Source organism: Ursus americanus, chromosome 1 (genome assembly GCF_024610735.1).
Source record: "Ursus americanus isolate L20-20 chromosome 1, mUrsAme1.1.p, whole genome shotgun sequence".
Classification (NCBI taxonomy): Eukaryota; Metazoa; Chordata; class Mammalia; order Carnivora; family Ursidae; genus Ursus; species Ursus americanus.
In genome coordinates, this window is record NC_142127.1 from 80,466,861 (window position 1) to 80,493,348 (window position 26,488).

Consider the following 26,488-nt stretch of genomic DNA (forward strand, 5'->3'; position numbering starts at 1 on the left):
GCTTGTCTCATGGTCAGAGAGCCAATATGCACCAAAGCTGGAGTTTGAACTCAGGCCTGGATGATTTCAGTGCCTTGTCCTGCTCTCATATTGGCCCAATGTCACCTAGTTTCTAAGGCATTTTTTACTCTAGCTACCACTTGCCCCATCTTGCTCCGCTGCCTTCCACAGATGTAAACAGTTCACTTGTTAGGGAGGTTAATGCTCCGTTTCCATTTTGGGCCTTTCCAAGTGCATTCAACCTTTGCATTCAAAAAGCTGAAATGGAATATTTCTGGAATATTCCTACTGCAGGCCCCAGAGCCAAACATTTAAATGGCAACTTTGTCCAAACAAAATGGCAAGTCTGTGACCAGATGAGGTTATGGTTTAATGGCATGAACCTAGAGGGCAGAGGAGTTGCTGCCAGTTAAACACCACATGCAGTTTAGCAGAACCTCCGGGGGATGAGTGATTCATGAACTCCTGGGACATGGACAATTCTTGAGGGATGAGCTAGTCGGCTCTCCAAACATGAGGACAATGGAGGATGAATTCTGTGGGCAGCCAGAAAGGCCGGAGTGGGCAATTTTTGAACTGATCTTGAAAAGCATTTTATCATTGGAATAGCTAACATTCTTGTTGATTATGGAGAATAAAAAATACTGAGGCATTTGAACATTTGGTACATGTTCAACTCCTTCTGTACCTCAAAAATAAATATTAATATGCAGTCTGTAAAAGTCTCATAACTTGACAGGAAGTGGCTGCCTCTACAACGGTCTCCTGGCAAGTTCTGGCAGCATTTGGCTGTGATCATTCAATCACACTTGTATTTAAGATTATAAAGTAAGTTAATGCTTTTCTTTTACTTTAAGAAAAGATTTGTTTATTGTAGGGAGGGAGGGGCAGAGGGAGAGGGTCTCAAGCAGATTCCATGCTGAGCACGGAGCCCCATGTGGGGCTCCATCTCACAACCCTGAGATCACAACCTGAGCGGTTGTTACATAAATTTAAACTACATGTGTTTCTTTTCAAGTCCTGAGCTAAAAATTCTCACTGTTAAGAAAATGTACAAAAATTCAACTTGGAATCAGTACGATTATTAAAATAATTTAAAAAGTAAATTGAGTTGACACGGTGATTCCAAAGTTGATCTGGAAGGATAAAAGGGCAGGCATAAGTAAGATAATTTTATAAAACAAGAATATGAGGATATATTTGTGCTACTAGATATGAAAATATCATAAAATTCAATTGATTGGAATTGGCGATTAGACTTGCTACTGAGGAAACAGAATTGATTGCTCAGAAACAGACCCCAGGACACACATGTAATTAGACTATGATGAATATGGAATCAAAAGTCAGCACAGGAAGGACAGATTATTTAAAAAGGAGCTGAAATAACTGCTTAACCATTTGGGGGGAAAAAAACCCTTATATCCTCACTTATACCATGAAGAAAAATAATCCCAGAAACTTATTAAATGTATAAAATTATTTTAAAGAGGAACACAATTTATTATTTATCTGATTCAAACATGGAGAAAGGCTTTGTAGGATTTTAAAGCCACAGAAAAAATCACAAAAGGGAAAAGTGGACAGATCTGAGCTCGTAAAAGTTGAAAACTTTTGTTTATCAAAGCATTATATATAAAATTCAGGGGCAAGCAACAAAACTAGGAAAAACATGACACCTAACGTATAAGGAACTCATGCAAACTAACTGAAAAAATAGCCTGTCCCAAATGGGCAAAAGATGTGATCATTTTTTAAAATGTAGTAATAAACATACAAAAAAAATATTTAGCTTCCCAAATAATAAAAAAAATAGATATGCGAAGTCAAATAATGATGAGGAATCTTTTTTTTTTTTTTGCCTCTAAAATTATCAAAGACGTGTGTGTGTGTGTGTGTGTGTGTGTGTGTGTGTGTGTGTGTGTTCGTTCAAAATAACAATGGCTGGGGCACCTGAGTGGCTCAGCTAGTTAAGCGTCTGCTTTTGGCTTGGGTCATGATCCCAGGACCCTGGGATGGAGCCCTAAATCGGGCTCCCTGCTCAGCGGGGAGCCTACTTCTCCTTCTCTCTCTCTCTCCCAAATAAATAAATCAATCTTAAAAAAAAGAATAAGTAAAATAACAATAGCTAATGCTGGAGGGAGAACTTGCCATGTTGGCAGGTACTGATCTAGTAAACTGTATCCAGAGCTTTTAAAAAGTTCAAACCCTGACTATAATAATCCCTCTTCTGAATTTATCTTAATCAGAAGCTAAATGATTTTATACAAGGATGTATATCCTAGTATTATTTATAATACAAATTGGAAAACCCTAAATGTCCAATAAAAAGGAAAAGGCATTAAACTATAGCAATGGAATCTTCTACAAGAAATCATAAGAACCAGTGCCTCTGAAGATTATTTAATAAGCTAAAGCAAGATAAAAATTTATATCCTGTAAAGAATGAGCCATGTTTTATACCTAATATATGCATAAAAAAGAACTAGCCAGATGTATATCTAATTATTAACTGTTCTGGTGGGCTAATAGTAATTAGTGATAGCAGCAGCTGCAGCTAACCTTGGCTAGGTATGTGATCTCATTTAATCCTCATATCATTGTGAGATTTTATTCCCCCCACTGTATGCGAGGATGCTAAGCAGTGGAGCTGGGACTCAAACTCTGGTCTACCAGGGGCTGGGATCTGAACCTCTCTGCCATGCTGCTGCTGATTACTTTCTCCCTAGTAACTGTACTTCCAGATTCTGTGACATGAAAATATTTTAATAATCTGGGGGGAAAACAGAACTTTTAAAGAAGTGAATTGGGGTCAAGAAGCCCCTGGAAGTCTAGTGTTCTGTCCTGTGACAGCTTGTGGTCTGGGAGACTGCCACCGGTGAGTCCGTCCACTCTTGCCCTTGGCTCTGGGTTCTCTTTCTTCAGTCTCCCATCCCTTTATCCTACTCTTTCCAGGGCACAACCTGGATTCACTTGGTGATGGCAGGAAGCCCTTGGTGCGTGAGCGTGCCATCCCAGGGCTGGCCTGGCCTACTTCTTTTTTCCCCTGCCTCTCTTTTCCTTCCCTTCTGCCTACCCTTAGACTTCCTAGCAGCCCCTGGGAATAAGCCTGGTTCAAAGTGCTGGTTTAACAAAACAAAACAGGGCATCCTGGGGTTAACTCGGCCTTTCACAGTTCTATGATTAAATTGCATTTTTCGGTGGTTCTGCCTTTAAACTCAAACCCTTTTAAAGAGAAATTTAAGGAGAGCAAAACATAGGAAACAGTGCCAAATGCCAATAACATATTTTAGTCGTTTGGGGAATGGGCAGCTTTAGAAACCGCAAATTCCCACTTATGCAAGGGCTACTTGAGCTTTTTTCTTTATTGCTTAGTGACAGAAGCCTGGCTTTAGACCATGGTCAGAGTTGTTCTCCCTTGTTTTCTTTGTCTCTCTTCCTCTGAAAACAGTTATAAAAGGCCTGAGTTATCACAATGAGAGTTGCCTAAGCCTAAAGCTCTAATCAAATAACAAAAATCATTTTCCACTGAGGTAGTTGGTTCAGACTAAAAGGCAGATCCAAGTCTGTCTTGGTACCTGGTACACCCGCTCAACAAGCTGTCCTCATCGAACCCTGCACTCGAAGCTTGGGAGCTCCACACATGCGACTGCAGCACCAGCTGGCAAGGCTTTGGTTCCATGTGCTCGCCTAGGTGTTCTGTCTCCTTTCTCCCAAAGAAAGTGATGAAAGGAGAAGATATGAATATTGTGTTGTGATTATGCTGTCCCAAGCCATAGCTGGCAAAATATAAAATGGAAAGAATCCCGGGAGCCCCCCGTGACTATCAGGGACTATGAACCCAAACATCAGAGTCCAATGAGCAAGTTCTTCTTCTCAGCCTCCACCATCAGAGCTAGATTATGGTGTGGCCTGCCAGTCCCAGGACATGACCTGGTAAATTGTACTACATTATCACCAAATAAATTGGAAATAAGGTGCCAGTGACTCATGTTTCCACAGCTACTCCTTAAATTACTGGCAAATGTGACCTATCCCTCTAGAAGATAAGTAGATGGCAGTGGAAATTTTAAGAAACTTCTTCATATGTGGAGTACTGAGAATTTGGTGGTAAGCACATGTGCAGAGAAACTGTCAGCCAGGGAAAGCATCTTGGAATGAAGCAGCTGACAGTCATCTGAGCAATCAATTAACAGGGGTGCAAGAGATTAGTTTCATTGCATAAATGTCAACTGATTCTGTAAAAATTGCAAACAAAAATAAGAATTATACAGTTGGAAAAAGATACAAATATCCTCAAAAAAACCAAAAACTAGCCAGTGGCACCTGGGTGGCTTAGTTGGTTAAGCATCTGACTCTCAATTTTGGCTCACGTCATGATCTGAGGGTTGTGAGATCAAGCCCTGTGTTAGGCTCTGTGCTAGGTGTGGAGCCTGCTTAAGATTCTCTCTCTCTCCCTCTGCCTCCCACCCCCATCACTTGCTCTCTTTCTCTCAAAACAAGGCAAAATAAACAAAAAACTAGTCAACTGAATCTAGCAACATATAAAAAGAATTGAACACTATGACCAATTGGGATTCATCCCAGGAATTCAAGGTTGGCTTAACACCTAAAAATCAAACAATGTAATAGACCATATTAATAGAATAAAGGACAAAAATTACATGATTATCTCAATAGATGGCCCCCTCCCCCCCCAAAAAAGCATTAGACAAAATCCAACATTTCTCTGTGGAAAAAGCATCTGACAAACTAAGAAAAGAAGGGAACTTCTTCAAAAGATATAGGTTATCCATGGAAAAACTCAAAAGTATATGTAATGATGAAAAATCAAATGTTTTATACTTAAGATCAGGAACTAAAGGATGTCTGTTCTCAATGCATCAATTCAACATTTTATTGGAGGTTCTAGCTAGGACAATTGGGCAAGAAAAAGAAAAACGATGATGACAAGGTCCAGTATACGAAAAGTTGGAAACATTTTGCTGACATGAGAGCCAGAAAAAAACAAAAACCAAGTATATTTTGATCAAGACTTTGTAATTACATCCATGTATATTGCTTGTACTCTTGGAGAGGCTGTGACTAACACTATCCAGTTCAGAGTTATGGAAACACTTATCAGGAATCCCATTCCAAGTAAGTTAAAAAGGTAGTGCTACTGTTAGAGCATGTAATAAATTCTTCATTTTCAACAGAGAGAAGTATAATGTATTTTTATTGATAACAAGTTTCTCTCCCTCTTTCCCTATCTACTAAATACATTAAATACTCTTTGAGTACATATTCAAAGTATGTTTAAAGAGTACCAATGAGTAAGGTGCCAAATTATCAGCCTGCTTAGGCATCCATATATTTCAGTCTGGCCCTGCTTTCTGCAGGTACTCTGGGTCATGGCTACTCCCAAGAGAAAAAAGATGACATTAGTCTGATAGGCCTGTTCCAGGTCCCCTTGTATTGGATCATGAAAGACTCCATATGGACAAGGGGCTTAGCATCAGATCAGAACAAGCTATTGCCATCTGCTGCTGAAACTGAGGTCATTGGGCACATGAAAATGCAAATTTGCCTGTCTCTCTACAAAGATCCTTAAAGGTACAAGGAAAGCCATGCAAGGGACAGGGCTACTCAGACATCTTAGAGTTAGTGCAATAAAAACATGAAAGCCAGTCCTATCCACCAAGTCTACAGAGTGATCCAGGGGCCTGGGAATGTCTCAGGTTGGAGAGCTCTCTAACTGGTTTCTGTTTTCTTCCTTAGAACATTGAGTACGGCAGCAATCCTGCTGATTTGGGGTTGCTGGCCAGTGCTGGCCTTGAACTTGCCAGATCTCCCCTGGCTAACTCAGACCTAACCTGACAAATCATCTTAAATTTTGCTGGAGTCTTTGAACTTTGCTTCTTGTCTGTGTTTTTAGCCTTACAACTAACCCTTCCAACTCTAGTCTCCTTGACATTGGACATTTGGGGCCTCCTCTCCCTTTTACAACTCTTTCTGCATCTCCAAATGGCTTCCTTCTAGATCAACTCTGAAATCTCAGAGTAAATGTGTTGGTCAAAGCATGAAATGAAAAAACAGAAAAATGACTTTTCTTCTTAAATATGTCCAAGATTTTTAGCTTCTCTATTCTCCTGAGTCCCAGAAACAACAGCAGCAACATTAAAGAAAAACAAACAAAAAGCCAATGACTATTTAAGTATTTCTCAATTGTGCTCTGAACTTTCCACTTTGGAAGTGCAAAATGAAATAAACATTTTAGCAAATATGAGTATTCCAATGGATTGGTTGCTCATGGTAACAATTTCAGAGATATCTCATCTTTCAAAAATTATTTTATTAGTAATTAGCACTGAAGTCTTGATAGGAAACCTATAAACCTAGAGAACAGACATGAGAGAATTTCATAAGCAGGATCTCTTTAATAATTTCCCTTAAGAAAATGCTTGAATGCACTTTAGAAAGAGTTTGGCATGATTCCATATCACCCTTCCTGAAGTACGCAAGACTGCTAAGTGATAAAGAGGAATCCTACCATGAATAGTGACTGAGCAATGGCACCCAAATTTCATGTTTTCTGGATTGGCACAATTTTTTTTAAAGTTTCGAATTTGTACTTCTGCCAAATAAGGATATTAAAGATGATCTATTGACTATCACTATCATTTCATAAGAAAGTAATGGGATTTTAAAACTAAAAAAGCAGATAGAGTATGATTTCAGGAAAAAAAATTTTAGCCTATATGATGTTATTAAAAATTCACCACCATATATTATTTTTCTCCCTTCTGTATGACCTAGTGAAAACACCATCCCAGATTAGTCCTCAATCCATGGAGGGAAGGTGGGGATCTTTTTGATAAGAGCACAAGGAATCTCACTCAATGTTTGCCAAAACCTTTGCTTTAAAGTTAACTTCAAAATAGAAGAATCAGGACAGTTTTTCCCAAACTTCAATCATGTGAAAACACTTTCACAAACGTTGTCATAGCTGCATTCCACCTGTGATATTTACTTAATGCTTTATTTAGACGGAGTCATTTGTTGACTCAAGTAAGTTTATTTAAAAATGAGAGCCTTATATGAATACCATAAATGGAAACCAGTATCCCTTGCCATAAAATCGAGATAACACAACTGGCTGGAAGACCCTGAGCTTGCTGCCAGCTCTGTTCAAAAAAAAAAAAAAAAGATTAGCAGGTGTTAGGGGTTCAAGTCACAGCAGCACCAGAATAAATCTTTGTTTAATTTAACCTCAAGAACAGAGAATTGAAGGGAATAATTTTCTCATGACACAATTAAATGTCATTTAATGCCATGTCCATGTACTGTCTAAAGCATCTCTTGTACCAACCAATTTCATTTTGGTAGAAATTCCATGGAATCAGAGGTGTCCTTGCACAGTTATTAAAAGCACTGGGGTTGGGGTGCCTGGGTGGCACAGTGGTTAAGCGTCTGCCTTCGGCTCAGGGCATGGTCCCGGCGTTATGGGATCGAGCCCCACATTAGGCTCCTCCGCTATGAGCCTGCTTCTTCCTCTCCCACTGCCCCTGCTTGTGTTCCCTCTCTCGCTGGCTGTCTCTATCTCTGTCAAATAAATAAATAAAATATTAAAAAAAAAAAAAAAAGCACTGGGGTTAAATTGGCCTGCCTGAGTTCAAATTCTGAGACTTTTCCATGTACTAGCTGGTGACTTTGAGCAAGTTATTAACCTGCTCTGCCTAAGGTTTTCATCTAAGAAATGCATAACAGTAATACCCACTTCACAGGTCGGTTGTGAGGGTCAAATGAGTAGATACACGTAAAGCTTGCAGAAATGTAAATAGCACATTAAGAGCTCAAAAATGTTATTCTTAATATCCCACACTTTGAGGAATGCCAAATTAGGATGCTGAAGGCCTATATTAAGTTGTATCAGGCATACGGTAATATAGTAACATTATTTCTGGAGAGAACAGAGAGCTAGGGAATAAGAATGACCATTCTTTGGTAATTTGAATTAAAAGAATAACTTTGTATACACGGATCTATGGTAATTTACTGCTCATTTGGCTTGTTTCCTTCCATGCCCCATTTTCTTGGCTAAAAACACTGCTGAGTGATATATTTTTTTGCCTTTAAGGCATGGTACACAATGCCTTTGACACAGAAAGGTCACGCCATACAGAAAGGCTTTCAGGGTCTTAACTGTAAGTCACTACTTAGGTAAACAAGGCCATCTAAATATATGAGGCTTTTAATTATGAAATCAATGTCCCCTCTATTTAGAGTAAACAATAGAATTAACATAGGATTTAACCCTCAGAGTGGCTACACGTTATGATTAAATTCGTATTGCGAAATATAGTGAGAGAGGACTTACTCATCACTAAATCATCAAATAAATAAGCTAACATCAAAAAGCAGTCATTCTAGGGGGCTCCTGAGATGGATTAGTTGGTCCTGAACAAGAAAGACATATATTAACATATCCAGAGCTGTTGCCTTTCATGTGTTTCATCCCTTTTGTCCCTGGAGCTATATTTAGTACAGAGGGAACAACAGCACTGCCAGGGCAGTCAAGTAGAAAGAGAGGGTATTAATTTAGTAGATCTTGGTCAAGGTTGGGTAGGGTAAGAGATAGTGGACAAGTACACGTTAGTTTGTTAGACTACAAGATAAGGTCATTTGGAAATTTATAGCAATCTCTAGACCCTGTGTTGGGTCTACCTTGATGGTGGCTTCGTTCAGAAGGATCTGGATTTTAAAAATATCTGTCTTCTTTAGTCCCTGTCCATTTCCCGGGGAGGGACCGTTTATTCCGTCCCTAAACCTGTTTCTTGACAACACCTTTATTGCCTCTTCCTCCTCTCCATTCAGCTCTGGCTGTTTCTTCCTCCAGTGTCCCAAGCTGAACACTGCAGCTTTTCCCTTTTGCTGTCATCATCCTCCATTTGTAAGACGCCTCCCTTTTCTCTACAGACCTCTGGATTGCTAGGTTTCTTCTGATCAGGCCAAGTCCTCACCCTCATTTGCTCTGCTTTTTCAGGAAGGTCGCTCACCTTTTCTATTGAATTTTGCCTCAAATGTTAACTTTTCTTTCTTAAAAATGTTACCCGTTCTTTCCCACTTCTCTTCTTCCCACACTGTCAAGGACAGTTTTTGTAAATTCCTTCACTCTACTTTTATTATGTCCGTAAGCAAGAGAATGTTCCAGATGCTGGAAGTGCAATGAAGTCACATCTTCTAATTTCCCTTTGCACCTTTTCCCTAGGACCTACTCCTTTTAGAAAGCTTAGCTCGAGTACTTTAGGGGAGACCATGAAGAGCAGAATAAACTCCGATGCAATATGGTACATTCCTTTCCCTTCCTTTACTGAGTTTGCATCTGGTCCGGGTATCTAATCGAAAAGAGTGCCCAGGGGCACCTGGCTGGCTCAGCCGGTGGAGCATGCAGCTCTTGACCTTGGAGTTGGGGTTCAAGCCCTGTACTGGGTCCACGTGGAGATTACTTAAAATCTTTCTCTTTTTTTTCTTTTAAGGGTGCCCAGGGTTAGAGCTCGATAAACCGTAACTACTAGCAGTGGCTCTAGCTTTAGTGAGTAGTACATCTTACCTATAAATGGTCTCTCTGTTCTGGGGTAAATGAACACTTTTGGATCTATTTGATTACAATGATCTGAATGGGTCACTTATGAAAGTATAATAGTGTCCTCGAAATGTCACTTAACCACCAAAGCAAGGAGCTAAATTTCCACAGACATTCATGCAGAGTCCGCAGTATGCCAGGTGGTGTTCAAGTGCTGGGGATACTGGTGACTAACTCAGGCAAGGCCCGGCTCTTCTGGAGCACTGACTTCCTGTGAGTATTTAAAGGCCAAGGAAAATGATCGCAATCATACTGGTCAAGGAAACCAGGTTAAAACCATCCTATTAAGGAGGAGTAGACCAATTCGTTAGTGGATACGCCACTGTGTTAACAAAAGCTCCACCTCCCTGAACTAGGATACACATTTAAGAGTGGGCAGGTTTAAAAAAAAAAAAAAATCCTAACCCAACCCAAAAGATAATGGGAATCATCTGTTCTGTTCTCATGTGCAAACCTATAATTTATGGAAAGATGGGAAAGAGAAAGTCCCTGAGGAGATCTAGCCAAGTTCTGCGGTGAAAATTCAACTGTATTCAAAGCTCAGACTGGAAGAGGTGGGGGTGGAGAGGAGCAAGAAGCCGCAGTAAAAATAACATGTCTTGAGGCAGCCAGCTCCCTTTCTTCTCCCGTTTCCAGTGCCATTCCTGAGCCATTCCCGGGCCAAGCTGCCTGCCTTCCCTGCTCCTACCACCCCAGCCCTTCCCCGTGCACAGGTTATTAATTTTTCCTCTGTGTTTTTCATTCACTTTTTAAAGAATTCCAAACTAGCTGTAGTAATCATAATTCTGTCACAAGGTAATGTCAGCAGCATAAATGAGAGGGCATCTTAGGGAGTGGATAGCTAACAGCACGTGAGAAGGTGTTAATGAAATGGAGTTACCAGGAATTTTCAAATTATGGAAAGGAGACCATTTCCTTAAACACACGACCGTGTATAATATATATTTGTACACACTTACATAAAAGTAATTTACTATCAAGAATATGCTATAAGAAAGACCTGATAGTAGAAAAAGCTATCGTTCTTAAATGCAATGTTACTGGCAATATCACCCCACCAAACTCTGATTTTTTTAGTTTTATCTCTATATCATGATGGCTACATGTTGTCGTCCTTATGCTTCTGTTGGCTATTATCACTTACACTTTAGAAACAATATTCTAAAGCTATGATTACTAATAAGTCAACTATTTTTAAATACTTTCATTTTTAGAGAGAGAGGGAGAGAGGCCGAGGGAGAGAATCTTAAGCAGGCTCCATACCCAGTGATGCAGGGCTTAATCTCACAACCCTGGGATCTCCACCTGGGCTGAAATCAAGAGTCAGACGCTTAATTGACTGAGCCACCCAGGCGCCCTCAACTACTATTTTAAATGTATTTTTTAAAATGCCAGCATTCGTGATTTCTGCTGGGCCGTTTGAAAAGGCATTTTTATTACACTTAATTTGCTCACATACTTCAATAAAAGTTATATATATAAATTTTATTTGCTCCCTTATCAGCCATGGAAGGTAAATTATTATCCATGTCAGAGATGGAGAAATTGGGGTCATCTAAACTAGAAAAGATTGGTGGTAGTGGTGGAAAGAGGATGTGAAATATACATCAAACTGTCCAGGCAGGGAATCCCCTTTGTATCATTTCAGTTTCTAATGTCTGTTTTAGTGTTCTTACTGTTCACAGATAGCTTTAACTGTTAGAATAAAACAGAGAAAGCAAGCACCCCTGGTCACAGGGTGCCTGATAAAGCCTCATTACAGTGTGTAAATCAACTGAATTTTGTTAATATGACTGTGAGGGACTTTTAACAACAGCACTCCCAGAATATTCACTATCCGCCAGCCATTCCTCAGAGCACTTGATGTATTTGTGACTCCCTTAACCTCACAATCTTATGAGGTAATAAGTACTTTAATAATCCCCACTTTACAAATAAGGAAACTGAGGCATAACAAGTTTCAGTTATTTGCTCAAGGTCACACAGCAGGTGAGGGGTGCAGCTAAGATACAAGCCCAGGCTGTGCGGCTCGACACCATGCCCTCAACCATGACACTACCCTGACTTTCAGAGGGCACGCTACAGTAAACAACAGACTGCGGTTATTTAAAGATTTACTTGAAAATTGTTAGTCCAAACTCAGGACTCAACAATCCCAAAGAAAAACAGAAGATTAGTTTAGTGAGCTCTTCAGTTCACAAATGCTCATTTACGCAGTACCATAGCTTGAATTAATGCACAGCCCCTTTTGAGCTCATTCTCATCCTTGTCTCCCTCTTCCGTAACTGACACATTCATTCACTCCATATTTATTGGATATTTCCTCTTGCCCAGGTATCGTTTTTAGTAGTGGAGTCCAGGATGAATAAAGACTTGCATTCAAGGTTGAATTTTCCACTTATGGACTGTTTTTATTTTCATTTACATTATTTATTTATTTTTAAGCTCTACACCCAACATGGGGCTTGAACTCAACACTGAGATCAAGAGCTGCATGCTTTACCCACTGAGCCAACCAGGTACCCCTTGTGGATTATTTTTAAAGGCCCTTACAAGCAGGCCTACGAACTAACTGAGCTCACATTTTATTCAGGGAATGCACAACATAGTCTTGGCAAGAATCCTGCAACCGTACTCTCTCTGCCCCCAGCCTGGGAACGGGGCAGGCACCTCCAGATCGTGGGTATGAAGGGTTGCTCATTTTCTCCTAATGTATCTCCTGTCCATTCAGAGGACCCCTTCAGCATACTGCCCATCTAGAATGTGTACCTTGTCCTACACCTATTTTGAATCCACAGCATAGTGCATAGTACCTAGCACTTAACAAATACTTAGAAGGTCGTGAAACATAGTCCCTAAGTCAAGAATTGCTGGTGCTTTCCTGTGGTGCTCATAATCATTTTTTTAAAAAGAAGCTAGTATTCTTTTTATTGTGGTAGATATATATAACATTTACCATTTTTAGGTATATCTCATAATCCCTTTTGATTGGTTACACTTCATTGATTACTTTGCAGAATTCTGCAGCTTCTCCTCCACTGTTAACCATTTCATGGGTAATAAAATTGCAATTCAGACTATTAGTTGGTTTTCCGAACTAGCAGAGCTGGCCCCATTAGTACCTTTGGAAGAGAGGACTTCAGTCCTTGTGGTGCCCCTACCACCCTCCCTGGCCTCGATGGACTCAGAAGCTAGCTCCAAGGTCTGAAGTTTTTTTGCCTTCCTTATCCTAAGCAGCTGAAGCAACTTGTCTCTCCACCCCTTTCATTATCCCATTCTGTCCACCCCATCAGTGGGGTGGAGACTCACAGCTTCTAAGTGTGCTGAAGAAAACCCCAGAGGCAAGAAACGAGAATAACTTGCTTGTGCTAACAAAACAAACCAGAATACACAGTAGGGGCCAAGACCTCACAGTAGCTGAGTTCCAAATCTTTCCTTATCCCAAGGAGACAGACTGCCTGCCTCTCTATTCTAAGCTCAGGCAATGTGGCTTAAGCAAACTCATAGAAGGAATTCAAGCCTCAAGATCCATTTTCAGCTTCTCCCAGATCCCCATGTGTCTTTTTATCCTCTCTCCATCTTGTCCAGCCAAACGTGAAAGCCTGTGTAAAGACCATTACATGTCTCACTTTGAAAGGACTTGAATGCCCTTATGAACTGGCTCCTGGCTGAAATCTTTGGTCCCATGGAGACAGAGAAAGCAGCAGCCAGTTGGAAAACAAAAAAAAGAGTTGTTATCTTTATGTCAAATTAAACTCAGATCTGCTTAATATCTTGGCCAACTTATGCCACAACTATTTTGGCCCTTTCCGCCACCCCAAAGCCTTTTGTGGCCAAAATGTACCATTGTGCTGCTGTGTGACACTGTGTGCCAGCAGGCTTCTGTGCCAAAGCCAACTAACACCCTTCCTTCTTTGGGTTGTGGGGTAGCAGGAGAGGGTTTCTAATTCCTTTTGTGACCACTGACTAAGAGCTGAGTGGTCAACAATTTGGTAAATTATATACACACCTAAAATGTCAGCTGCATCAGATTTTTGTTCTCTATTCTTCCAGTAGCTGAGGGGAACCTTTAGGCTGAAGGCAATTCTAGAAGAGTTAGGTTTTCTAACCACATTCTGTGGGAGGGATGCTAGCAGAACTCCAGGCACACAGGATCCTGAGCAGCAAAGAATCATCTTGGATAAGGGCATATGCCAATGATTTAAACCAATGGCAAGGGAGGGGAATTAAAATTAGCCAGTTATGAACGTGCGCGTGCACACACACGAAGAGAACAAGCAGCAGCTCTACCACAAAAGCCCTTTTTGGAAGCAGACTAGCTATAAATATATAAACACACACTGACACAGGTCAGCCATAGCTATGAATATAGAATATGCTAAGTCCAAACTTAAAAAAAAAAACAAAAAGCAAATTCATAGTATCATAAGTTCATATGTAATTAGCATGCTTTTCCTTTGGGACTATAATACATTCCGTGTGTTATCCAGTTCTTTGTTCTGGAATTTTGCTGTTTTTGACGATTACTGATCACTGGGTTGGAAAGAACAAAAATATCTGACCACCACAGCAGCGGATAAAAGTGACCTGTAGAAATTTTAGGGGCTTGGACTATTTGGGGGAATCAGGGCAGGTACCTGGGCCTGACCGCTATGATCACAAAATCTACACTGACTCTGCTGGGCACTGCAATTTTTACTTTTGTGGTGCTTGTGCTCTGAGTCTAGTGATGGGTCCATTTACATAGTTCTATTCCCCTCTTTGCCTTCTATTCCCTCCTACCCAGTGGTAAGATGTGGTGGAGCTTCAGCAATGGTAGGGCTTGGCCTTGCTGCCAGGTGGGTCTTGGTACCAGGATGCCTCTCGAAATAATGTTAGTGTGGGCGGGAAATAGTACAATGTAGTGGTTCAGAGTGTGTGCCCATTGGAGAAGGGAATCCTTCAGCTGCAGGGATAACCGAGCAGCTGGTCATATCTGTTATTCTTTGATTCAGTAAATCTGAAATGTTTCATACAAAACTGAAACAAAAGAGGATATGTGCTAGAACAGGACAGCTTGGGTTGGAATTTCAGCTCCTCCACCTTAGCTAGATGACTTTAGGCAAGTTCCCCCTCATGTGTAAAAGGTGGGTAATAACAGTACCTATCTCAGACAGCTACTGGGATTAAAGGAGATAATCCACATAGATTTAGAACACGGTCCGGCCTAAAGTAAGCATTCTATAATAAAAGTCACATTTTTTGAACATGTAATAAAAAATAGCTATGATTAATTAATACAATGTTCTCATTTTATAAAGATTTTAAGCACCAGAGATATTATGTGACTTGGTAAAAGATGAACTATGGTCACCCTGGCTCGTCGGTTTTCCGAATGTCCCTCTCCTCCCTCCTTGACTAAGTGCCATGAAAGGAGAGGCCCCTTGCCTTCAGTGAGGCTGTGTCTCCACAACTCTGGGATGAAGCAAGCAGACTGAGAGTCCTGGCCCTCTCTCGTTCCTTCTGTCAGATGATCAGTCCCTGCCCCCAGCTGGCAGCAGACAGAGGAAGGAGAAAAAGATGAAACTCAAACACTAGTTTTACTACCTGGGATTGTCTAGACTTTCTCTCTGTACCCTTGACCTCTGCTCCAGCCAAGAATCCATTCCACAACATCCTTCCCCAGATTCCCTTTTTCTTTGGGTCTAAGCCTTCCCTTATGATGCCCCATTCTTTTACTGTCCTCTACCTGACTCTGCTGTTAGCCCTGACACAAATGCCAACTCCTAGTTCACTAGATAACCTGATTGATGCCGCCCATTCTAGGAGCAATCTCACTAGATCGCATATTAGCTTCTGCACATTTTTACTGGCCAACTTTTGCATGCCGGGCACTATTCAAACTGCCACTAGATTGTCAGGTATTATGTAGTGAATTTGTCTTTAAGGGCTGCATAAAATTAGTATATCTGACTTGTTTTGTAGGCTGTCCTTAAGCTCCTATTTGTAAAAATGCTTAAAACTGCTATTTAAGAACAAAAAGTCAAAACATCAGTTGATCTTTGACAAATGGAAATGTTGACATTTGTCCCCTGGAACTGAAGGAGCGGGTATCTAGCTTTCATTCCAGATTTCCTGCTATGCAGAGCCCAGTTATGAAAACTGGAAAGGAAGTCCCAGAAAGTAGATAGATAAATGTAGAGTGGCTTCTACAATTTAATCACTTCTCAAGGATCATGGAACCAAGATCCTAGAGCTGGGAGGGGCTGTAAAAATTGTTTACTTCAACCTTTCACTCCACAAATAAGCAAACTTAGGGCTCCAGAAACAAAGTAGTAAATAGTCTCTTGGGAACAGATTTGTACAAAGCCAAAGCTGGAGGAAAAAAGTGGTCCAAGTTGGATGTACTGTGTGAAATTGTCATTTAAAGATGCCCTATGTCTTTAACACACGGATTAACAGGGTTGAGAATAATCCCTTCAGGGGTTAAAAATCCTTTAAAAAAAAAAAACCCTCCATTTTTGTAAAGCCATAAGAAGGGACAGGGATGGGGATATTTTCAGAGGTAAGCTGTGTTTCCACTCCTAAGGTTTAATGGAACACATGCATTCAGGGAGATGCGTGGAATTTAAACACAATTCAACATCAGTTAATTCTGAGAGTGAAGGTCCTTCAGTCCGGCTCCCTTCCACCTGCACGTTAAAGGAAGCTAGAAAGCCAATTACACTCACAGCAGGGCCTCTCCCCGACTGCAAAGGAAGAATGTGCTGCAAATTCTACGTGTGCTTTACAAGCTAGTAAAACTATAATTGCAGGTGGGAAGGAAACATGGGTTCTCTTTGTTTCTGCCAACAGTTTAGTCTGCTAAGCTCCACCCTTCTATAGCTACAGAAACAGTGTGGACTCAGTATTTTTTAAGCTTAAAAAATGTACATTGTATGATTCTACAAAACTCAAAGAATGCTTTTTGTTAAAATTAAAAAGATGATCTCTGTACAGCCCACCAAAAGGGCACGCATTCTTCCAAGAGACAGGTGTTGGAGGTGCCTACCTTTTTTGGGGAAGCCAAAACTCAGCTTCTGGTTCATGTGCTGAAGGTCTCTTAGCAAGACCAAAGAAAGATGGTGAGGCTAGGAGGCCAGCGTGTGATTCTGACTTGTTTTATCTAGCCCAGCCCTCTAGGGAGGTCTCACTGCCTGGCCAGGAAGGGGGTGGGGGTGGGAGGCTCTGGAAGAGGAGCCCCCCTGTGGGGCCACTGGGGAGGTCTGGTCTAGGACCACCCTGGAGGCAGGAGGAAGCCCACCCAGGGTTTCTGTGCTTTCCCTATCAAGGGGCTGGTCCATGCTGCCGCTACAGCAGGATCCTGTGGCCAGGAGCCCATGCAGAGTCTGAGGGGCAAAACAGGTCGAGCAAACAGGACTCCCGTGTGGTGGCTGCCGTCTGGTGTCCAGAGATGCAGTGTCTTGGTGCCACTCGAGGAAACCACAGGGAGCTATTTACGAAAGGTCCCCATCTCCTAGCCAGCGCTAACCCCAGTACTTGTGCCACTAGTGAGCTCCGAGTGTCAAACGGCGTTCTAAGGGCCTTACACGTCTTCACTCCTCTAAGCTTCACAGCAACTTTGGGGGAAGGTACTACTACTATCCCCGACTTCAGAGAAGAAGTGCTTCTTGAGTTATGAAGAGAAGGGACTTGTCCAAGGTCACCTAGTGAGTGTGGAGTGAGCTGGCATTTGAATGTGGGCAGCCAGGCTCCAAGTACATAACCCTGTACCATCCAAGCCCTCTGCAGTGCCCAACACCGGGTATCATCACCCTTCTGGAGACCTTTGCTCCAGGCAGAAACTTCATCCTATGTTGGCCTCACACTGGCCTGCTGGTCTCCTAAAAGCTCCTGACAGCCATCTTAATTTTGATTTCTATTTAATTTTCCACCTCACAAAGCAGTGCCAGAGAGAGGGAATCTGGTGATACCTTTTGCGTATGATTTATTAACCAACAGTTCGCGGAAATGGAGGGCTTCCTTGCTGCCACCTGACCTTTGTCTTCAGCCTTCCTAATGTTTGCATTGCTGCCCTGACCTTGCAAAGTGACCTGGAATAGCTGGCCTGTTTCCTTGTGTGTGTCTACTTTGAGAGCCCAGCTGTCAGCTTGTGCAAGTCTGTCAATTAGTATCTCAAGGGTTTAGGATGGGGTCCGGAGCCTTTTGAGGAGCACAATCTAACACCAACCTCCAAATTCCTTCTCGTAATTGAGCATTCATTAGTTTTGACGGAACAAAAGCAGGCATTCTCTATTATAAAGCAGAGGTCAAAACCAGTGGCCGTGTTTTGTTTGGCCTGCAGAGTGTTTAAATATTGAGAAATTTCACATAAAAATACGGATTTCCGGCTTCTCTTGGAAAATGGGAAGAGATGACAACTCTGGGGCTACTGAAAAACAGCTGTCCCCTTCAGAGGGGGACACTCTCTGGCTTCTCGTCACAACCTGAAGTCTCCCTTTGGGCCTGCCTCAGGCATGGATGCCACTTGCCTGGCTCCTGCAGGAACCCTGTTCTAAAGCCATATGGGTCTCCTTTAAATGCAGAATGGAATGGTTAGGCTGCCTCTGCGATGTGCTTGGCATACCAGTACAGAACCGGGAGAGAATGTTCTCAGAGGGCAGGTGCTGTGCCTTTCCGATCTTGTCCCCAGACCTGGCACAGTAAGTGCTTGGTACATAATACACCATTTATCACTTGCTTCACGTATGGATAGATGAATGACTGGCTCTCGGGAAAGAAGTGATTTCTGAGTGACAAGAAACCTGTTCAACAGCTAACAGAAGTCCAGGCTTATTAATGCTTCAGCAGCTTTCTGAGTGACTCGTGCTGCTCCCTATACCTTTCCTTGATTTGTTGGGCTATGAAGATGTTCCCTGCTGTCACAAATGACTTTAATCTTGTTTAAAATTTCAGGAGCAAATGTGTTGATGGTTCACTAGGATTTAGCCAGAAATTTAAAAACAACAAGAGAGGCTGCTCTAGTCAGCCTTCTAATTTTTCCTCAGAAAGACAGGGGCGGTATTACCAAAAAGCAACAAGTTCCAAACGCAGATCGAAGTGCAGGCCACCATCACATGCAGCCCAGGGTTTCAACAAAGAACGTGTGGCAATGCCGTCTTTAGAGTCTGCCATCTCGCTCCATCTCTGGAGCAACAGCAAGTGAGTGAACTTTGTGAAAATGCTGGAAACCTCCTTAGCCTTCACCACCTGGCTAGACAGCCTTCTCATGATCCCTCTGGCCCCTTGAGGACCAACCACCAATGCAGTAGAGTGCTTGGCAGGAGGCATCAAGGGGTAAAATCCTGCCGGATGTCCTTCGGCTGAGCACAGTCATGGGTAGCCTCTACCAGAAGTTCGTGGCACAAAGACAGAGTACAGGAGTTTGACCATAACCAGTAAGAATCACTAGTCTTTTTCTGAGAAAATGAGCTCCCTCAACTTCCGGGCCAGCATCGCTCTGGGCACGTAGTGTGTACGTAACATCTGAATGAATGAATGAATGAATGAATGAATGAATAGGGAGGAGACACCCAGCCAAAGGTTTGGTGACTGAGAATTTGGCTCATGTTTCAGGAGCACAGGTGGGATAGAAAAATTATAAACTCCACACTCTGTGTAGCTCTAGCCTGGAGACTATTTCACAGATTTTTTTATCACATTCATTTCTGAGGAAAGTAAAGCGATCCCATCATACTCATTCCATGAATGTTTGTTGAGACAATTTATCAAAATATTCATGAAGCATGCAGACAGAATGTTCTTCAGAAATGTCAAAGTCAGTAATGAAAACTTCTTCCTGCTTTCCTCCGTGAAAGAAACACGGCAGATTAGGTTGTTGACAGGTTTGAAACTACCAAGGCCTGAAAGTTCTCTTCCCATTCCCCTCCATCTGGCTTCTGCCTATAGGCCCTCACATTTCAACTTAGATCACAACCTCTAGGAAGCCTTCAAATAGTTGAGTTACTGGTGTTTCAGTGACCACTGTTGCAAAACAAAATACCCCAGAACTTGTGGTGTAAAACAATCATTTTATTCTCAGATTCTGTGAGTCAGAAGTTCAGGCAGGATGTACTGGAGATGGCTTTTCTGTTCTATATCTGTTCCCTCTGCTGAGGAGAGTTTCAACTAACGGGGGGAATCCTTTGAAAGTATCTTCACTCCATGCCTAGTGGTTGATGATGGCTGTCAGCTAGAATGACTACATGTGGCCTCTCCTTGTAGTCTCTGTGCATGGGCTGGTTTGGCTTCTTCCTTACAACATGGTGGCTGCTTCCAAGGCTGAACAGCCTGGTGGAAGCTGTATCACCTTTTATGACCTAGCCTTGGAAGCCACATAGCATCCTAGCATCACTTCCATTGTTACAAGCCCAGCCAAATTCAGGGAAAGGGAACACAGACCCCACCTCTTGATGGGAGGAATGTCAGAGTCACAATGCAAGGAGGGCATGTGGGATGGGAGATGCTGCTGCAGCCATCTTTGCAAACTATAATTTATTTCAAACGTACAGAATGTGGCAGAAGTGATGACTCTCTGACCTGCGAGGCAAAGACCTACAAAAGTTTGCTTTGCCTGGCTTTCGCCGGCTCAGATCGCTCATAAGGCAGCCTGTGGCGAGGCCCATGTGAGGAGGAGCAGAGGCCTCCCACCAACGACTGGCACCAACTCTTGGCCACTGTGGAAGTAACCCACCTTGGAAGCAGACCCTCCAGCCCCAGTTAGGCCTTCTTCCAATGACTGCAGCCCCAAACAACATCTGAATTACAACCTCCTAACAGAGTCGGAGCCCAAAATGCCCAATTAAACTGCTCCCAAATTCCTGACCCACAGATTGACTTTTGTTTCAGGTTACTAAGGTTTGGGGTGATTTGTTATACAATAGATAACTAATGCACAGACTGCCCGTGTGGCAGTTATTTCTCTGACCATGTGACAGATTAGTTTGGATACCAATCCATTCTTGCCTGTTCCTAGTGACTAACAACATTTGTGTGTGAAGCGGCAGGCTGAGGGGCTAGGCAGGGAGGATCTAATTCCACCAACGGTAAGATCGACACCAAACTTACTCTAGGTCCTTAAGTAAAATGTCTTTGAAAGCAGGCCCTCAACTAGTCAGTATTCTAGCTGCATTTTTATAAACGGGAAACAACAACAACAACACTAACCCCAAATCAACAACAACCAAATAACCCAGAAGGTTGGAAGTCAAAGTAGAAGCAGGGCCAGGAAACTGGATTCCAGGAAAGTGATTTCAGCACTGACTGAGAACCATCCAGTTCTGCGGCTGCTACCTCATCTATTATGGTGTTTATGCTTGAGGGGCTCCCGTATGACTTCTGAAATCCTTATCTCAACCAAGCTCTTTCTCAACTGGAGGATGAGGCTCTCCATCCAGCACTTACAACACGTGGTCCTCTTTCTGCCGGGGTTCCCAAGAAGAAGAGCAATACAGTGCTCTTAGCTACCCACAGTTTCTGCCACCGCCCCTGCCCTGCCCACCTTCCCCAATCCTTTACTGTGTCTGTGGACCAGGTGTGTGGCTGTAGCTGGGTGTGGTGCCTGGGTCTGCAGACAGGCGAAGTGTTCTCTGAGCAAAGAAAGACCAGCTGGCATAAAGAACAATCTGTATCACCACCTTGTCAATCACCTGCTTTCACCCACTCCGCTAACTGGCCCCACCACCAAAACACCAAAAATCCAGTAGTCAAGACTCCAAAGACGGAAGGCCTCCTGCCGAGGAGTCAGAAGACCCAGGTTCCAGCCCAGGCACCTAGCCATTGTCACTTCTCCTTCCTCCAGGATCTGCAACCCCCTGAAGACTGAGCATGAGGCTCGAACTACTCAGCAGCTACTCAAGGTACACCTCTCCCGAGAAACAGGGACTTTCCATTTGCTGTGGTGCCTCCCTGCCAATTCTTCAAAAAGGAACATTCAATTCCTTCCCTCTACCCCTGAAACACACACTCACTTTTGAAAAATCTGCTTATTTAAAAGGCATGATTTGTGCTCCCCACCCAATAACTTATGGTCTTCTTCTCTAACTCATTGATTAGAACAACTCTGGCTAAAGTAGCTAACAGAGATTTAGTGATGTTTTAATGGAGGCCTCATTCCTATCTTGCCCCAGATTACCTCAGAAGTTTCTGAAGGCAGTGACGGCTGCGGCGGACACAGGCCCTGGCCATGGAACAACACAGGCAAGCTGTCACACTTTGTTTTTCTGCTTGTTAAATCCGAATGCTCCTAATTAGTTACCCTGCCCGCTAACGCCTGGGTGGACAATGGCGCAGGGATCAGGGGTGCTGAGAGGCTATGAATACAAGTTCCTCAGGCTGCTGAGGCTTGGAGACTGGTGACTTGGTTGTGGGCACCAAGGCGCTGTGCTCCTGTGGACTGTGGATTCAAAGATGTCAGGCTCGTGTGAATAAAGGTCATCACCTGTTGCTTCTTCGGTGAAAGGGCAGCTGTGCTGGGTGCCCACTTAGGCTCGGCCTTTGTGTGCTGACTCTGAATAGCGCCCACAGAGAATAACTTTCTCTGATTGTTTGCTTGGTGGGGCAGGGCCGTGCAAAATTACTCACATACTTCCTCAAAGAAGAATTCAGCAAAGTCTGTTTTTAAAAAGTGGCCTTGAAATGTCTTAAACATTGCCTTTTGGTGATTGTATTCACTAGCTAGAAAATCTTCATGGTAGGACCACCATTTGTGTTGTTTTATTTCCAGTGCCCATTTTGATAAATGTTTAGGTCACAGAGATGACAATTTCTAAGTCCTATGGGTGTAAAGGACTAGTGAAAAAGTTAACTGAAAAGTTGGCTGGCTGTTGAGGAATGTTTAGTGTTTGGAAAGTTTGCAACAATGAACGACATGCCATTATCGAATATATAACAAGTGTATATTTTTAATTTGGTTTTGGAATTCTGTGCATTGTTTCACAGAGCAGCATTTCTGATGTTTTGTTTAGGGGCTAACATTAAATCGGTTTGTTTTTCTTTGGGGGGAGAGTGTGCTAGTAAGTTTGGGACAGTGTATGTATTCATCCACCCTTCCATCCGTCCGTCGATACATAGAATATTTACACGCCCAGTTGCTTAGCATAAGTGTTTACTGCTTTAGCACAGAATAAGCAGCTCAGCCCATTCTAGGCAACTCTAGAAAGGTAGTACGCATTTGATTTACTCCTCCCTCTCCTCATGGCTCTTGAGTGCTATGGGCCTTCCCCTACTGGCATCCTTCCCACTTCACATCTCGTTAGTAAGTACTCCAAATTCCAGACTGCTCCATCTTCTTTCATCATCATGTCTGTTGAAATACATCTCCCCTTGAATACCATCCTGTACTTTTAACTTATTAATAAGACAAAAGAATTAGTGCCAAAATAATTTATTCTTCTCAGGTAGTATTTTGTATTAACTGGAATCCAAATTGCCTTAGCCTGAAGGTAGGGTCTAGTTTGGAAATTAAAGGCCCAGGGGAAGTGCTTATCCCACAAGACGGGTATGTCTGTTGGGAGGTAGGTGGTAGGCCGGGGCGGGGGGGGGCGGCTAGGAGGGGCTACTTTAAGCAGCTGCCTCACCCATGGGATCATCCAGTATCCTTTCTCATGAATCATGTACAAATGGAATCATTCAATGCTTAGCTTACATATGCCCCAAAGGTGAGTAACACCAGAAGATTTAGTCATTAATATACATTTTAGGTTTTGTCACAAGAGCACAGGTAGCCAAAACTTAGAAGTTAAATCTGACCTTTCCTTTCAGTAAGCAGAAGGAACTTGAGAAGAATTCTCCTATCACTTACACAGTCTGAGGAATGAGCTATTAAACCAGGGTTCTGATTTGCTCCTTAAAAGCAACTATGATCTCTTGAACATTAACTTACATATACTAATGTATTCTACTGGTACAATGTGGAATTTTCTTATCAGCGATGTAAGTAAGGAGATGGTTTGTCACATACTCTACAGGGGAAGGAGAGAGCTAATACAGAAAGCTAATGCACTTGGAGTTATGGCATTGTTCCTACTGTCTCATCAGGGCTTGTCTTTTTATTGTATTCCTCTTAAAGCCTTCCCGTGGATTTGTGATAATGCTGGATAGACAGAAAATAACAAGACACAAATTCTATTCTACTTTCCCCTCTTGAAGTATCAAAGCAGGAGAAAGCTTTTAAAAAGCAGTGCCTCAGTTTCCCCTTTCAAAACATGCCTCAATACTGTCCATTCATTCACAGATGCTTAGCCCTTGTCTGCTAAATCCTTTACAAAGAACTGCTCTGTCAGTTAAAAAACCAAACACTGCATTCACACCTCCTCCTCCAGAAAGTTTCTGCTTATATGATTTTATTTTGTAAAAAATCAGCAGTATATTACGTTAGATTTACATTCAAAGAGCATGGATCGGATAAATTTTTCTAACAGTATCTACTACGCTGAACAGAAATTCACCCGAAATTCTAAACCGAAGAAATGACGGGCTCAAGTTAGTGCCCCTCCAAGCTCCTAGGATCTGGAGAGCCTCTGCTCCCACCTTTTGCCCTCCTCGGACCTGCTACACGGCAGGAGGAGGACTTGGTTCTATCTTATGTGTTACATGTTATAATGCTGCCGACTGATGATAGTCAGGTCATGACTGTTGTTCAACTACTACCTTTATGAGGTGCTAGTAAAACCCAGCGAGCAACTTAATGACTGGCGAAATAAATAGACAATTAGGGACTCGGCACCAGCATCAGCTACAAATTTTGCCAATAACTGTCACTCATTGCTAGTGGGCAGGCAACTACAGCTCCCAGAACGACTGGAGGGAGTTCCTTTTGCTAAGCAGTGTCCGTCCCCGCTATCTGCTTCCTCACAGCCAAGTGTACAGGAGCAAAGGAGAACACCTGCAAAGAGGCCAATAAATTCAAATGATGAGAAGCGGGGAGCAAATGGTCTTGAATGTAACAACAGAAGCATTAAGGTAGCGTGAAATCTTCAGCCAAATTGTTGAATTGAGCCTATCTCCGAAACTTTGGGATTGTTACTTATAAAAATGAAGACAGAGATAGAAGAAGGGAGCAATTTTTTTGGTATCAGCATTCTTTTAGCATCCTTATCTTAGGTATTATTAATGTTTTGTATACTACATTATTTTAAGATTTTATATACTTAAGTTATAAGTCCCCCTTTACCATGTGTATTAATTTCTTACCTTTTTTGATTTTTGGAGAGGAAGATGTCCACATTTTGTTTTTTAAATAAAAGCTAATGGGAAAAAATCAAATTCACTTAAGAGGAATTTGTAGAAAGCAATCTACGCCTTTAGGAAGGATATTTATATTATCATTATTCAAGATCTATAACTCTTCAGATACTTGTGTTAGCTCATCTTCCACTCCCCTGCAAAATTTATAAACTGAAATTTATTTTTCTATAGTTATTTTATGTGATGTTTTTATAGAGAACTTTATTTTAGGAGTGTGGAGGGTAATGAAATGGGGGGAAATAACTTACTCTAAAACTCCTGATGCTGACATGAAACCGGACAACCAAGTAGCCAGACACAGGCCAAGCTGGTATGGGACAACATGGGGCTGGCAGCGGGCTCCATCAGTTAGGCGGGATTGCTGGCTCTCACGGACACACTCTGCCACAGAGCAATAGTATATATTTTTCCTCTTGTGTTCCCTTCTCTTACATATTCACAAGAACAGTTCAGATTCAGAAAACATGCCTGAAATTTACTCAGAAACCAAGGGAAAATGGGGTGGAGGGGCCCTTCAGTACTGATAGCCTAGATGAGGACAGATCAAAAGCTAAATTCAATTTAAACCACCTCAGGCAGAAAAAGCAATTGAATTAAGCTTCCTCTAAATATGATAAGTTTGGGGATCTTAAAACCAGGCACAAAGAACCAGGTTAGAGTGAGCTGTTGCGTATTAAATGGATGCACAGAGCTCTAGCCGGCCCCCCACCCCCACCAGGGAGTTTGATGAGCTGCTGATTGCCTCTATCACTTTACTACTGAGGCTGAAATCTGATTAAGCTGCTTACGGGGCTCCAGGGGCTAATGGTCTGGCCCACCAGGAATACTGCTGTCACTGACTTAAGTAAGCTGCGTGGCATATGTGGTTTGATTATTACAAGGGGGGAAAACGTCCACAAGGCGTAGGAAGGCTTTAAAAAGCAGGATTTATCATGCCAAATGAATACACTACTTTGACACCCTAAAATGAATATGGAATTTCTCTGACTCTTTCTCTTCATCTGGCATCAAAACTCATTTTTGAAAGGCCTCCTCAAAGAGCACTTACTTTGCACCCCACCCATTCTATTTTAAACCACACCTACAAGACTACGTCCATGCCTTTAAACCTACTTCTCACGTGGGTCCTCAGATACTATGATCAGGTAGAGTCCTAGAAAATAGGTAAGTGTGTAATAGGTATTTTAATCGATTCTTCTCCTTATATGCCACTGGGCAACAGTAATTAAAAATATACCTTTTTCCCACTCAGCCAGCAGATCATTGCTGCTTGATTATGTAGTAAAGGGTGTGCAGGACTGAAGAAGTGGGAGGAACTGATGTGTGCAAATATGTTAAACCTGACACACTCGAGAAAATTAAAACACTACCGTTCTCTCAGAACTTTCCAACTAAATGCTCTAAAACCACTTCTACCATTTAAAATAACTTTCCTCCCTCAGGGTGTACAAAGAAAACGCGTCTTAAGTTAAAAAAAACAACACTTAAAGTAGTTTAAAGTCTTGAAAAATGACTGAAGGATCTGAACAGTTTTTAAGTTGACCTCATTTCCCTGGGCAAAACAACCAGTGAGAAAAACAACAACAAACAAAGGAACGG

At 42.2% G+C, this 26,488-nt stretch overlaps 1 protein-coding gene across 4 annotated transcripts in view; it reads right to left on the bottom strand.

Moving 5' to 3' along the window:
• PLEKHM3 (pleckstrin homology domain containing M3) overlaps nucleotides 1-26,488 on the bottom strand; it is a 177,683-nt gene that overhangs the window by 48,631 nt on the left and 102,564 nt on the right. The window contains exon 7 of one of the 4 annotated variants that reach the window (XM_045806608.2): nucleotides 1,924-25,270. The exons of the other annotated variants lie outside the window; for them this stretch is intronic. Coding sequence (XP_045662564.1) covers nucleotides 25,238-25,270 — 33 coding nt within the window. The 3' untranslated portion in view covers nucleotides 1,924-25,237. Of the gene's footprint in view, nucleotides 1-1,923; nucleotides 25,271-26,488 lie in introns of those variants that run through there. 4 annotated transcript variants of the gene reach the window in all.